Source organism: Lampetra fluviatilis, chromosome 8 (genome assembly GCF_964198595.1).
Source record: "Lampetra fluviatilis chromosome 8, kcLamFluv1.1, whole genome shotgun sequence".
NCBI lineage: Eukaryota > Metazoa > Chordata > Hyperoartia > Petromyzontiformes > Petromyzontidae > Lampetra > Lampetra fluviatilis.
Genome location: NC_136282.1, coordinates 2,132,591 through 2,145,614, shown reverse-complemented (window position 1 = coordinate 2,145,614; position 13,024 = coordinate 2,132,591). Strand labels below are relative to the sequence as shown.

At 47.1% G+C, this 13,024-nt stretch overlaps 1 protein-coding gene across 4 annotated transcripts in view; it reads left to right on the top strand.

The window, feature by feature from the left end:
- The window catches only part of LOC144933774 (receptor-type tyrosine-protein phosphatase O-like), an 83,174-nt gene that overhangs the window by 11,352 nt on the left and 58,798 nt on the right, over positions 1-13,024 (top strand). For all 4 annotated transcript variants that reach the window (XM_078858879.1, XM_078858878.1, XM_078858877.1 and 1 more), the window contains exons 2-7: positions 1,948-2,227; positions 3,403-3,567; positions 4,711-4,851; positions 5,555-5,953; positions 7,854-8,006; positions 12,506-12,726. In XM_078858879.1, coding sequence (XP_078715005.1) covers positions 1,948-2,227; positions 3,403-3,567; positions 4,711-4,851; positions 5,555-5,953; positions 7,854-8,006; positions 12,506-12,726 — 1,359 coding nt within the window. The remainder of the gene's footprint in view (positions 1-1,947; positions 2,228-3,402; positions 3,568-4,710; positions 4,852-5,554; positions 5,954-7,853; positions 8,007-12,505; positions 12,727-13,024) is intronic.

Here is a 13,024-nt window from a genome sequence, read left to right as displayed (position 1 = left end):
TGCTTCGTTGGCCTATATCCCACGTTGAGACGTCCACCACGGTGGATTACTGGTGTGCCATTTCACTTTCAAAATGTTATCTGTACAAAAAAACAAGTCGGCACTTCTATATTGTGGTGACCTGCACCGGCTATTGCCGTCCACCATAGATGTGCTAAGCTTTCTAAATTGAATGTATTTACATACATTCATTGGTATACTGCCTGCAAGCTTTTGACTGCTTGATTAAATTAATTTGGCCAGGTGGCCAGAATATATGAAGATGGACAAATCTCTACAAATGTGGGATAGATGGGGATGGCTTGTGCTCGGCATGTGCAAGAGGCTGATGCAGGCTGTCCCATGACATGTTAAATAGGTTGAGATGGGGCATGTGATGCAGAAAACATGAACTCATGGAAGGCTTTTACGTGATTGGCTGTGGCTGGCTGGTATAAGATGATACAATGTGGGCAATGCCATGCAGGTGTAATGGGTGCCAAGATGTTTTGTGCTGGTATAAGGGGGGAGAGAGTTCTAAAGCCACAGTAAATAAGTGAATGTGGCGATAATTGTGATATAAGGGAGTTGGTGGCCATGTGATGGCCTGATTACAGGACCATTCAAGTGCCCATTTGGCTGGTGGCCCAGACCAACTCTTGGCAGAGGTAATTTTTTTCCTCACCACTTTAGCGAATAATAGCTGCCAATTCCTCATTATTGTTGAAGTCATTCTCATTTGTTCAACTGTGTGTCCTTGTGTATGTGGACAAGTGTTTTATACTGTATATAATTGTATACTAACCACTTTTTATTCACACATCACCGATTCTCAACCCCAAACCCTAGAACTGTTGAGTGTAATATACCACGGCTTACGAAGTGGATTTTTTTGTAAAATATAAAACGTAACATAGCGTGTATCCTAAACTTTACCAACGGCCACGACAATTTACTGATCTCGTCAAGGAACATAAACCATTTCACGAACTCCGGTCATCCTCACAGCAGCTTTCGGCTAGCTATCGAACAAAGACAATTCAGATGCACTTCTGCAGCTGTCTAGAATGCTCTTCCTTCCGATATTAGGTAGCTACTGGAGCTATGCAATTTCAAATCTAGATTTAAACTCATTTCTTTAAAACTGCTTTTTGTGTTGAGTTTGTTGTACTTCCCCTGCACCTCCGATGAGCACGGTCGGCTAAGTACGATGTTAAATAAGTTCAACATACATACAATTTGCTTGGCCTCTACTGACCTGCTGACCTTGCTTGACCCCTATGCATCTCGTCATCATCATCGCCACTCCCTCCTCTCTCACCTCTACTGCATCCCTCGCCATGTGCTCCTTGTCCCATTCTGCCATCCTCTTCATCCTCCACAAGCCTTCATTCCTATGCATATGCTTTTGGAAATATACTTTACACTGTAAATGTGTAATGTAGAGTATTTCTCTAATGTATTTTTACTATAGGAATGCCTGTGCAAGTTTTTGTTTATAACAATTATCCATTATTTCTGGTATTTGGCTTATTTAACAAAACAATGCAAATTCTAGTAGTTCTTAGAATTCTGTTTACTAATTATACGGTTTGCTTAATACCCAATATCCAATCATGGAAACTATTCACGTACCAAATTTCCAATTCCACATTTTGTTTCAACATAGCACAATTGTAAGATTAGGTTTAACTAAGTCTTATTATTCGAGCAGTCCTCTATTTACTCTCAGTAAGCAGAACTCTGCAAAAATAATAGCCTGCCATTCATTATTGTGGCAGTATTCAAGAACACTGTGAGGTTGTATTTGTACAGTTAGGCAAATGCTTAACATGCGATGTACGGATGTACTTTGAAATTCTTTCGCACCGTACATAGCTAACCATGCTAATCGAAGTCTGTCAATGGGATGCTCAGATATATACGATGAATGTGACCTCTGGGGGGGTCCGTGCTTGCGTCGTGCAGGTTGTTGAGTTGCTCGAAGTGCAGGAGCATGAGGACGGGCGGAGCCTGCACGTCTGGGCACGTGCAGGCGAGGTGCCTGCCAATGCGAGCAGCACGTGGCTGACCGTGCAGCAGAACTTCAGGGAGGTGCTCCGAACGTCGCCGCTGCCCTACATCCCGACAGGCCCCGCTCTGGACGTGGGGCCCGTTTTCCCAGGCTTCCGCTACACCGTCTCCCTGTGGGCCGCCTCTGGGAACACCTCGGTCGCCGCGTGGTCGACCAACGCCACCGTCATCACGAGTATGCACTCGCGCCGCACCGTTTGCATTCGTCGCACGGTGGCGCAGCCTCCGTTGAATGGTTCACTGCGCGCTTGGTGACAACTTAAATGAGTCATTTCTCATAAACGTGCATTATTGCCAATCTGCTTGAAACCTCGTTTGATTCCCCCTGAATGTCAAGCTGCATATGTGCGTGTAAAAATGATTTATTTTAACAAATAATCCGAAAAATGGAGAGGGGGAGTGGAAATGCAGTGGTCAGGGCACTTCGCAGTTAACTCGGTGATTTGCATTCGCTCCTCAGCCACAATGGCGAGCAATAACCGAACCGGTCGTGGGTCCATCCTTCACCAACTCGCATTAACCAGCATGGTGAAGTATGGTCTAAGAATGTGCTATGTCTGTGGCACTGCACGGGGAAGCCTTCATCCATCGGCGTATTGACAAACGGGTGCAATGTATTTGACTGCTCCAGGTGGTCAATAAAATGCAGCTTCACCTTTACTGTAACATGTTTCGTTTTTGGCGAGATTGATAGAAGCTATCTCATGACTCATTTCAATTACTTTGTGAACCATAACAAATGCGATATGTTGGGGCGTTATCGAGTAATGTCCGAGCACGTTGTGCTATTTCATCAATCTGCACCGGTTGTCTTAGACAATGATGGGCTTTGATTAATTGGCTGAAGAGGCAACACAACAATAATACTTAAAACAGCAAATAAAAATAACTCAACACATTCGCCAACAAAGCTGCCTTGAAAGAACATATATAAAATCGGCGACTTTTCATGCAATGGCGCTTCTTCACAGCTATATGTTCTATGTACAAGGCAATTGCTGGAAACGTTGGCAATTAAATATATTTAAAAAGGCAGAATTATTTTTGTTGATTGTGCTTGTGCACCCTATTTACGTATGTTGAACATCTTTCATGCCGTACATAGCCAACCATGCTAATCAGTTGGCTATGTTTGGTTGATGCTGCTGCATTGGCATTGGCAGTAGCATCACCAAATAATTTGCGAGAATGCTTTTTGGGCTGTTTTAAGCGTTATAGACTGCACTTGACCCGTTCTCAGGTAAGGTGTGAAGAATGTAAACCATTATCTTAAATGTCACCGGCTGAAGGTTCATTCCTAACTGTGCGTGTTTGCGCGTGTGCGTGTGTGCGCGTGTGTGACCGGCTTAGGGCCCCCGGCTGTCGTGCACGCCGAGGTGAAGGAGATCCCGGAGCTGCGTGAATCGGCGGCGCTCGTCACGTGGAACCCTCCCAACCGCTCGTCTGAGGCGCATTACGATGGCTTCGAGATCTCCTACACACAGGGCATCCACATCGTCCACATTTACGTTATGGGTGAGAAGCGCTGGAAGTTTGTTGGGGGGGAGGAGGCTAAAAGATTCTTCACCTTTTAACTGTCACATTGAATTTTTAGCTCCATCTCAAGTCAATGAAATTAATACTCACAATTAAATACACGCAGGTTTTCGTGACCAATATTCATAATAAAGGTTTTTCGGGTTAGATTGTGAAAGTATAAATGTGCCGTTAATCCGCTACCATCCGCCATCAACAAAACGTGTCAATTAGTTGCTACTTCAGCCCACTGGTATGTTGGAGAGTAAATCCACAACATTTACAATTTGAGTAGAGTGACATTCCGCGAGTATTTCTGGAAAAATCGCCCGATTCTGGATGTAACTACCAATGAAATGTCATACTCAAATTGTAAATGTGGCAGATTTACTCTCCAACACACTGGTGGGCTATTAACTAATTGCCACGTTTCGTTCACGTGACAAACCTTACTAATTGGCTGTTTTGGTGGTGGCGGGTTTAACGACAGTTCTATATTTACGCAATCTAACCTATAAAAAGTCGAGTTTGGGTGATATTAGTCGCAAAAGCCTACGTGTTAAACTGGGCAAGATGATTGCTACAACAGTCGAGAGAAGCAACTCTTGTATACTGAGCCTGCATGACACTGGCTTCTTTTTTCACATTTTTGTTCATCCCATGACAGCCCCCCCTCTCAGTGGCACACATCTCACATCGCTCACAAACACAGCAGTCTCACAGCGCAGTGCATCAGCATGGCACCATCGCACAGCGTTCGGACAAATCCCAACAAGCAATACGATTGTTGTCACTCGACATCAATGAAAATACTGTAACTAAGATATCTCGTGAATAACATTTGTACTGTCACAGGATACCCATGAAGTAGTGCCTTGCAGCTCTCTGGGCCCTTCCTGCTGAAATAAATATCACAAAAAAATATGACATGACAAGAGACTCATTTAATACAATCTTAACTCTGCCTCCAATACAACTGGCTTTATTTTCATATAAACTTGATTATCGTCTGTAACCAGGTGCTGGAGTAGTTTCCTCCGTAGGCTACAGTAAGACAGTTTGTGTGGTGATATTTGTACGTAATAATACTAATGGAAAGCTGTAACGATGAGGTTAAATCATTTTGTGTTCTTGTATTCTCAGACCCAGCAGTAAACAAGAACATTATCAATGGGCTATGGTCTGGCAAATGCTACGAGGACTTGGCCGTGCGAAGCGTGGTGCGGGATGGCCACAATTACGTCCGGAGCAACTTGCAGCACGGAAAGTTGCTCTTCCGTCCCGGTAGAGTCTCTCTTCACGGCCCTCTCACCCCTACTGTTGCCGTGCCTCGGCTGTGACAGTCGACATTACAGCGAGCACACGTTTTCCAGGCCACCCCGTCTGCACTTTTCACAATAGCCCTTCTTCAGGGACGGCCTAAGCCGGTCTCTGATATCATCTGACGGCAGCTTCTCAGCTGTCCTCTTCCCTGGATATCTGGAAACTCAGCTCGGAGTGCTGTCTTCTCATCAGTATCCATTTGTCTGCTGACGTGTTCAAAATGGCATGTTTTATTTGTACCTGAGATAGCAAACCCTTGCTCAATGTGAGCTAAATAATAACCCGTCGATGTTTTTAGGGTTCTTACACATCATTAGCCTGGGTAATGGCCCCCTGCCATGAGCTGTGCTCGGTGAACTAGTTTGAACATAAATAAGAAATATATTTGAGGCATGTTTTAAGTGCTGAGAGAGTGACCTTAGAGGCAGTGGTCAGTGGTGGTTATGTCAAGGTAGTGATAACTGGTCACTACATTTGGTGATAACTTCAATGATTATTTATCTGCCATGTTTGGCCGTGAGTTTCCTGAGATGCAGATTACAACCATCTGTAATGTCACAGCTAACAGAAAGGTAATACATTCCCCAATTAGTTTTGACTTGCGATTGATTGTGTTTACTAACACTATTGTGTGTGTGTTGTGTGTGCTGTTGTTTTACGGCAGCACTACCTGCCCCTCAGAATGTGTTGGTGGTGATATTGACCGGCGATGAGGACCCAGCCCAAAGGACAAATGTTTTCATTGCGAACGTCGTGCTGCGAACCCCCACGATGGCTGCTACAGCTGACCCGACAGACACACTCGAGCAGCAGATGTCAGGAACCGGTACTCTGCCAGACACGGCGACGCCGAATTCGCCGTCAAATGGCGAGTCCAGCGAGAGTGGAAACTTCATTGAAGGTGGAGATGACCCGGCAGGTGGCTGGCCCCATGGTCGTGACTTAGATGGGGCGGCTGTGAAGCCCGGAGATTTGGCGGCCCGTGCGATGGTGCAGTGGGACCCACCCGCGGTCGCTCACGCTGATGTCATCGACAGCTACAAGATTTACCTGGAGAAGCAAGGTAAATGCGTTTTACTTTTACCTGGTTCCAAAATATTTGTCGCATTCATAACACCAGCTGTTTTTTTTCCTAGCTGTATATTATGCTTACTGTATAGTACTAATCTGTTTAAAATTGTTCATCGCTATGGTAGGGCTTGTTTTTATTTTTAAGAAGGCATCAGAGAGCAGACAGTCCCCGTAAGCCAAAATCAAATAACTCGCAGTAATATAGACCACATGTTGCACACTCGAAATGAAGGACGTGGGCAGGTGCTCCATATCGAGGGCAAGCACATTTAGTGTGGTTAATATTAATCTTGTGAAGCACAGCACCGTCACTCTGTAAAATGCAACAGCACGTGTCACACAGCAATTCTTCCGAGTCGCCATTAACCATGTGGCTGGTTTCCAAGTCCGGTTATTCATTAACAGTTTTCTCTTAAACCCAATTCTACTACTGATAAACCATCTTTGTCTTTGACACTCACATTTGCACATCACTATTAGAATATTCCTTTAATCCTAAGCTGTATGTCTATTTATCCCATCCACTTATATCGGTATCTTACACCCATTATATGTACTGTATGTGTACGGTATACGTACTGTATATCACCATTGTACAGCTTACTACTTTACATGTGTTCTATTCTCAATAGCATTGCAAGTAGTCATACTCTGGGTACATGGGCATCAGTGGCGGCTCCTGCAAAATCTCTCAGGGGGGGCAAATGTCTGGATGATTGATAAGGATAAGGTCCACCCATGCAAAGGATAAATTAACAGCTTAAGCATGTAAAGGCAACTTCACTTATTTAATATTAATGAAAAATAAAGTGACTCTTACAATACATCTTGTTTGTTTCTATACTCATGTTTCTTTTATTAAAGATTCCACTAGGTGGCGACAAATAATTTTGTTGGATGAAACGTGCTTACGTATGATGACGTAAGCATGTTAGTGCGAGCCCTCCCGGAAGCCATAGAGAATGTATTGCAGCGCCCCCCATTCGAAAAAAAACATCTTTGAATGTAAGTCTATGGGACCACTCGGGGAGATTCTCAGCCGGAGGGAAATCGCCCAAAAAGAGACGGTACTCCACAGAACGTAGCATGACGCTGATTGGACTATATCCAGAGGCACAGTGACGGCTAGCATGACTCTGTGGTTGAATGACATTGGTGGTGCGTCGCCCAATCGCCCTAATGAAGAAACCGCCCCTGATGGGCATGGTTATAGACTAAACAGTATTAGAGTTAGAGAATTACAATGACAGTAGGTAATTACAGTGCATCATCCTGACAATGCACATTGCTAAAACGCCTCTAATTGCATATTTCACAAACGAACAATTCAAAGCGTAGCTTTGAACAAGTCTAGAAGAAGTCTAGAACATTTATATAAAGATCAAAAACAACCGTTGGGTCATTTACCTGTAAAATTCAACAGCACGTGCCACACAGCAATTCTTCCGAGTCGCCATTAACCATGTGGCTGGTTTACACTTACGGTTATTCATTAACCCTGCCAGCCACCTACAGGCCCAACTCAGTCATCACATGCTGCTGTACACACATGCATTGATGCACTGCACTGCACATCAGGACTTTCACAGAACCACACTTTACTCCCTTGCTGCACAAGGATATAATTAAAAGAGTGATCCATTCCTAATGTGCCACACACAGAAAAGCTAAAATCAGTTCTTGTTTTGCCAATCAAGCTGATTTTACAAATTAAACATCTGCACATTTGCTTCTTCAAACACTTTTAACAAAAGCACATCGCAGTGTTTTGAATGAAATAAAATAACAAGCTGATAATGTGACACACTTTGTGGATACGGGCTCCCGGTGTCTAAGCCGCTGATGGCGAGTGGCTCTGCTGTTGCTGCTGCTCTATTACTCTCTGCTCTCAGGCCAGGTGACCCTGCTGGGCTCCACGGCGACCTCCAGGGCTCTGCTGCTGCTGCAGGGCCCGGGCAGCTACCTTGTGCACGTCCGGGCACTCATCCGTGCCGGGCCATGTGCGAGCACCGAGAGCCAAGCCGCTTCTGCTCCCATCAACATCTGTAAGGAGTTTTAAAGGTTTATGATTGTATTTTACATCCATAATGTATGCACGTATGTTGAACTTCTTTAGGACCGTACGTAGCCAACCGTACTAATCGGAGGTGCGATTCAATAAAACAATTGAATATTAAAGGAAAAATAATGACGCGGCAGAATGCTCCTAATAAACGGCATCTATAGCACTATGCAATTTAGTTATGAGTAGATTGCAAATTATTTACCAAGAGTTCCCGCTATGGTTGGCAGGAGCACCAGTCAGCTCTGGATCTCAGGAGTGGCTGATTTAGCGAGATGTTGATTAGGAAGGATCACAAGAGCTGGTGGAACCACTGTGAGATGTCTGGTAGCAGGCAAAAAGTAAGTTACAAAAAAGCACAGCATACTGAAAATCCGCGTAAAGTGATAATCTTAGAGCAGGGTGAAAGTGTTGTAAAACGTCTGAAATGTGATGAGAGGCAGGAGTTTGGTGTGTGTCATGCTTCTGCTGAGCTGTTGAAAAATAAATGTGACTGATGCTGCATGAACAGTATTCTTCTTTCGTATGGCATGTAAGCAACAGTTTGTATATAGACGTCATAGTTGAATGTTAAGGTCCTTTTACCAGTCCAAGGCGGCAGTAGATGCTGTATGGATTGCAGCGATACGGCCACGGTGTGCATGGATGGCGCAACTTGTCAGGTGTATAATTATAGCGAAAGATGTATGCGAAAGGGAACAGTTGCCGCGGCATTGGACAAGGGCCTACTTTAATGGCATTATGTAAGACATGGGATAAAAGGACATTTGTGTTTACCAACGTAGCCAAACGGGGAGTACACCTTCATGGGGAAATGCCACGAGATTCTGAAAGAGGCCAGAGGAGCCTCCCTCACCTCCGAGGAGGAGCAAGCTGGCAGCCCACGGTCCCCCAGAATGCAAATTGTGCGGGTGCTCAACGACACCGATGGTAAATTCCACATTCCTATGACAGCGATGAGCCCGTGCATAGATAAACTGTTGATTTTCCGTGAAAATGGTTCTCATTTTATTGATCACAGGAATTTTAAGGGTGAGTCAACTCCCAGCACCATTTGTGAAGTTTTGACCTTTAAATAAGAGCATCACTCTGTTGCAGTGGCACTGAGCTAATCTAAATGGGAAAATGTCAAAACTGGGTGGTTTTTAACTTTTGCCGACAAAACTGGATCCCAAATGTCAAAACTGGGTGCACCCTGGGTGGCCAAAAACTTGAGTTTTGGACACTCAGGGTGCACCCAGTTTTGACATTTGTCAAATACACTTGATAATTGTATACTAGCACAGTGTGCCAGCACCCCATTCATCCAAACACTTGGTATTTGTATACTGGCACACTGTGCCAGCACCCCATTCATCTAAACACGTGGTATTAGTATGCTGGCACAGTGTGCCAGCACCATATAACTACACACACTTGATATTTGTACGCTGGCACAGTGTGCCAGCACCCCAACGACCAACATTTCAAGCTACGGCTCGGACTCGGAAGAGAGCTCGGGGCGGGCTTGCGACCAGGCGGGCGCACTGCCACCTTGCTCACATTCGAATGGCAACCCTCCACCCCAAGAAAACTTTTACCTCGCGCCGCGAGGCCATCCACGGCATCCAAGACTTTGCTTTGCAACAAGGCAAGCGCGCGGTCCTTGACCTCAAGCGAAGCGGCGGACGGCACGTTGCCATCGTCTGCTCTAGTTCAACACCTTGTTCCTTCAAGGTGAAGCTGACGAAGCTCACGGGGAAACGACGCGGCTTCCGCGTCTCGGCGCTGTGCACGGATCACCACGGCTGCACGGGCACTACCAAGATCACGCAGCGCCAAGTGGAGGCGAACACGACAGCCCGTTCGGCCTTTCGCGCCAACCCCCGTACCTCCGCACCGACTGTCATTGCCCAGGTCGCCGACGTTGCTCGCGTCATTGTCCCGACCCGGATGATGTACCGCGCCAAGGACACGTGCATCGCGGCGAACGAGAGTGCGGCCCATGCAGGCTTCGAGTTCATCAACTCGCTGGTGGAGACGTTCGGCAAGCTCAACGCGACGACCTGCAGTGTGCGAGAAGACGTGGGCATCTTCTGGGGTGCGTTCATCTGCAACCCGATCGCACGCTCGTTGCAGCCAAGTCTTCAACGCGTCGTCGGCATCGACGGGTCGCACATGAAGGCGCGCGCCTACAATGGAACCATGCTCGTCCTCGTTGGGCGCGACGGCAACAACCGCAACGTCCTTCTCGCCGTGGCGCTGGTGCCGTCCGAGACGGCAGCGGCCTACGACTGGTTTCTCAACTGCTGCACGACCAACGACATCGAGCTCGACGGCACGCCGGTCTTCTGCGATCGTGGCACGGGCATCCTAGCCTCCGACTGGAAGGACCTCATGCTCATCCACTGCACGCGGCATTTGATCTGCAACGGCGTGGACAACATCGGCTCCGCGTTCACGCCCGACCTCCAAGGCATCATCTACGATGCCCAAGGGTGCGCCTCCGAGGCCGCGTTCCGCAACTCCTTGGGCTGCTTGGGCGTAGCTCTGCCTGCGGCGGCCACGTACTACAATAAGATCGACCCCCACACGTGGGCGCTCTACCCGCACCTGCACACGACGCCATTGTACGGCTGGCGCACGACGAACTTTGTGGAGTCCACGAACAGCGAGGCCCTGCCGGCTCGCGAGATGGACCCCTTCCACTTCCTCATGTACCACATGGAAGACATGATGACGACGGCCTTTGCCCACCGCAGCGACGCCGAGAAGTGGGCCGCTCAAGGGCATGTCATTACGCCGTACGCTCAAGGACTCATCGACGCTCAGCAGGCGTTGGCCCCGAGGTACAAGGTCTACGAGAGTACCTCGACGCGTGCATACGTCAAGGATCCAGACGCCTACGCCTCTGCCAAGCGCTGAGTCGATCTCAGCTCTCGGTCGTGCACGTGTGGGTACATGAAGCAGATGGGCTTGCCGTGTCGGCACTACATTCGTGCCCTCATGGAGTTTGGGCGGATGCCCGAGCTCTACGACGCATGTGCGGTGTGTTACCAAGTCTCTGCCATCAACACGACATGGACCTCGGTTGCCGGTATCGAGCTGCCCATTGCCGAGGAGCTGCAACGCGACAACACCATGATGCCACCTCCTCGCCAGAAGAAGGCTGGCCGCCCGAAGAAGCGTCGGATTCGCAACCGTTGCGAAGGTGGCCCATTGGGCCTCACGCGGTGCTCCTTCTGTCGCGCCAAGGGCCACAACAAGCGCTCTTGCCCGTCGAAGTAGTTATATATATGTAACAAACATGTTTTTTTCTAAGTGTGCAGCACCATACTTCTCGACGCAAACACTATCTACCGTTGTTCTACTGTAGTAGGTGTAGCATGCAAGCTGGCACACTGTACCAGTATACAAATGGCAAGTTCGTGTATGTTCGCGAGCTGAAAGTGTTACTGTAGTTGCAAGCTGGCACACTGTGCCAGTATACATATGGCAAGTAAGTGTTACTGTAGTAGCGAGCTGGCACACTGTGCCAGTATGCAAACGGGAAGTTTGTGGTGCAAGGTATGGAACATGAGCCACGAGAAACATAATTTGGAACGCTCTAAATCTGTGGCGACATATGGATGAATAACGCAAGGACCTAAACGTGTACAAAATGATACATTAAATCGTACACCTTCTTCACCCAGTTTTGACATTTGTCCACATTGAACATCACCCAGTTTTGTCATATCAAAAAGCACCACCCTGTTTTGCCTGTCGTTTTCCAAGACCACCCAGTTTTGACATTTGGGATCCAGTTTTGTCGGCAAAAGTTAAAAACCACCCAGTTTTGACATTTTCCCTAATCTAAATATAAAACCCTTTTTCAGGGGAGAATTCTTGATCGAATTAAAAACATCTGAAAGAAAGAATGTTTTCACGAGACAAAATAGCTTTTGTGATGACATGTGTATCCACTACAGATTTGAAGCGGTAGTCTGGCTTGACCACCTCAATGTGAAATTGTAGTTGTTGTTCTGCATCTACGTCAGCAGCCGTACAAAAGAAGAAGAGACTACAGATTTGAAAGGTGGAAAAATCCAAAATACAATAAACGTTGTCCCACAGATTCTGAAACATCAACATAAACGTCAACAACATATTATACATATTTACAATGTACAATGTAGCTTTCAAGTCATTATTCAAAAGTATAACAGTGACATCTGTAAGAACAATTTTATTCATGCTGCACGATCATTAGTTCATACATTTTCATATTCAATTATTGGCCTTCCTTGAGATGGTGTAGTTTTAGCGAGTCCAGCTGATGAATTTTCGTTTCACGTTGGAGCGCATTGAATCGCCAGATTTGTATTTGCTTCCTGTGTGTGCGTGCGTACATGCGCGTGAGCGGTGGCTTAGCGCTACGAACCCAGCGACCCGAGTTCGATTCCCACTCTCCATGGCCAACACAAGTGACGATTATCTGAATCTCTGTCTTTTGTGCCTTAGCGCACAGCCAGCTGGAGCAGATCGACACGGAAGGTCACCCGAACGGCTCGCTGCAGGAAGCGCCAGCGCAGCCCGGCAATGTGAGCGTGCGGTTGCTGGACTCCGGCTCCGCTGCTGTGTTCTGGGAGTCGCCCGGCGAGGCGCGATACGACTCCTACCTCGTCCTGCTGCAGGCCCTTGACTGCGGCAGTGCCCACGGGCAGCACGACGACTGTTCGCTGGTAGGCTGTGCGTGTCTTATCGTTGCGATGCACCGTGCTGTAGTATACTGGTGGGGGGGACAACCAACATAACAGGAAGAGACATTTTTTTTCAATTCCGTAAAAAAGCTCTATTTCAAGCGCAGCAATGGGTGTGAATAATAAATAACATCACGAAGCAGTCCTTGAAGAGCCACATACAGCTCCGGAGCCAAAGGTTTGCCGACCCCTGGAGTAGACCATTGTATCCAAAGCACCGCAGATAAAATCAGCAAGAAGAGATAATGGTGGGCGGGACACAAGTGCAAGGTGGAGGCAG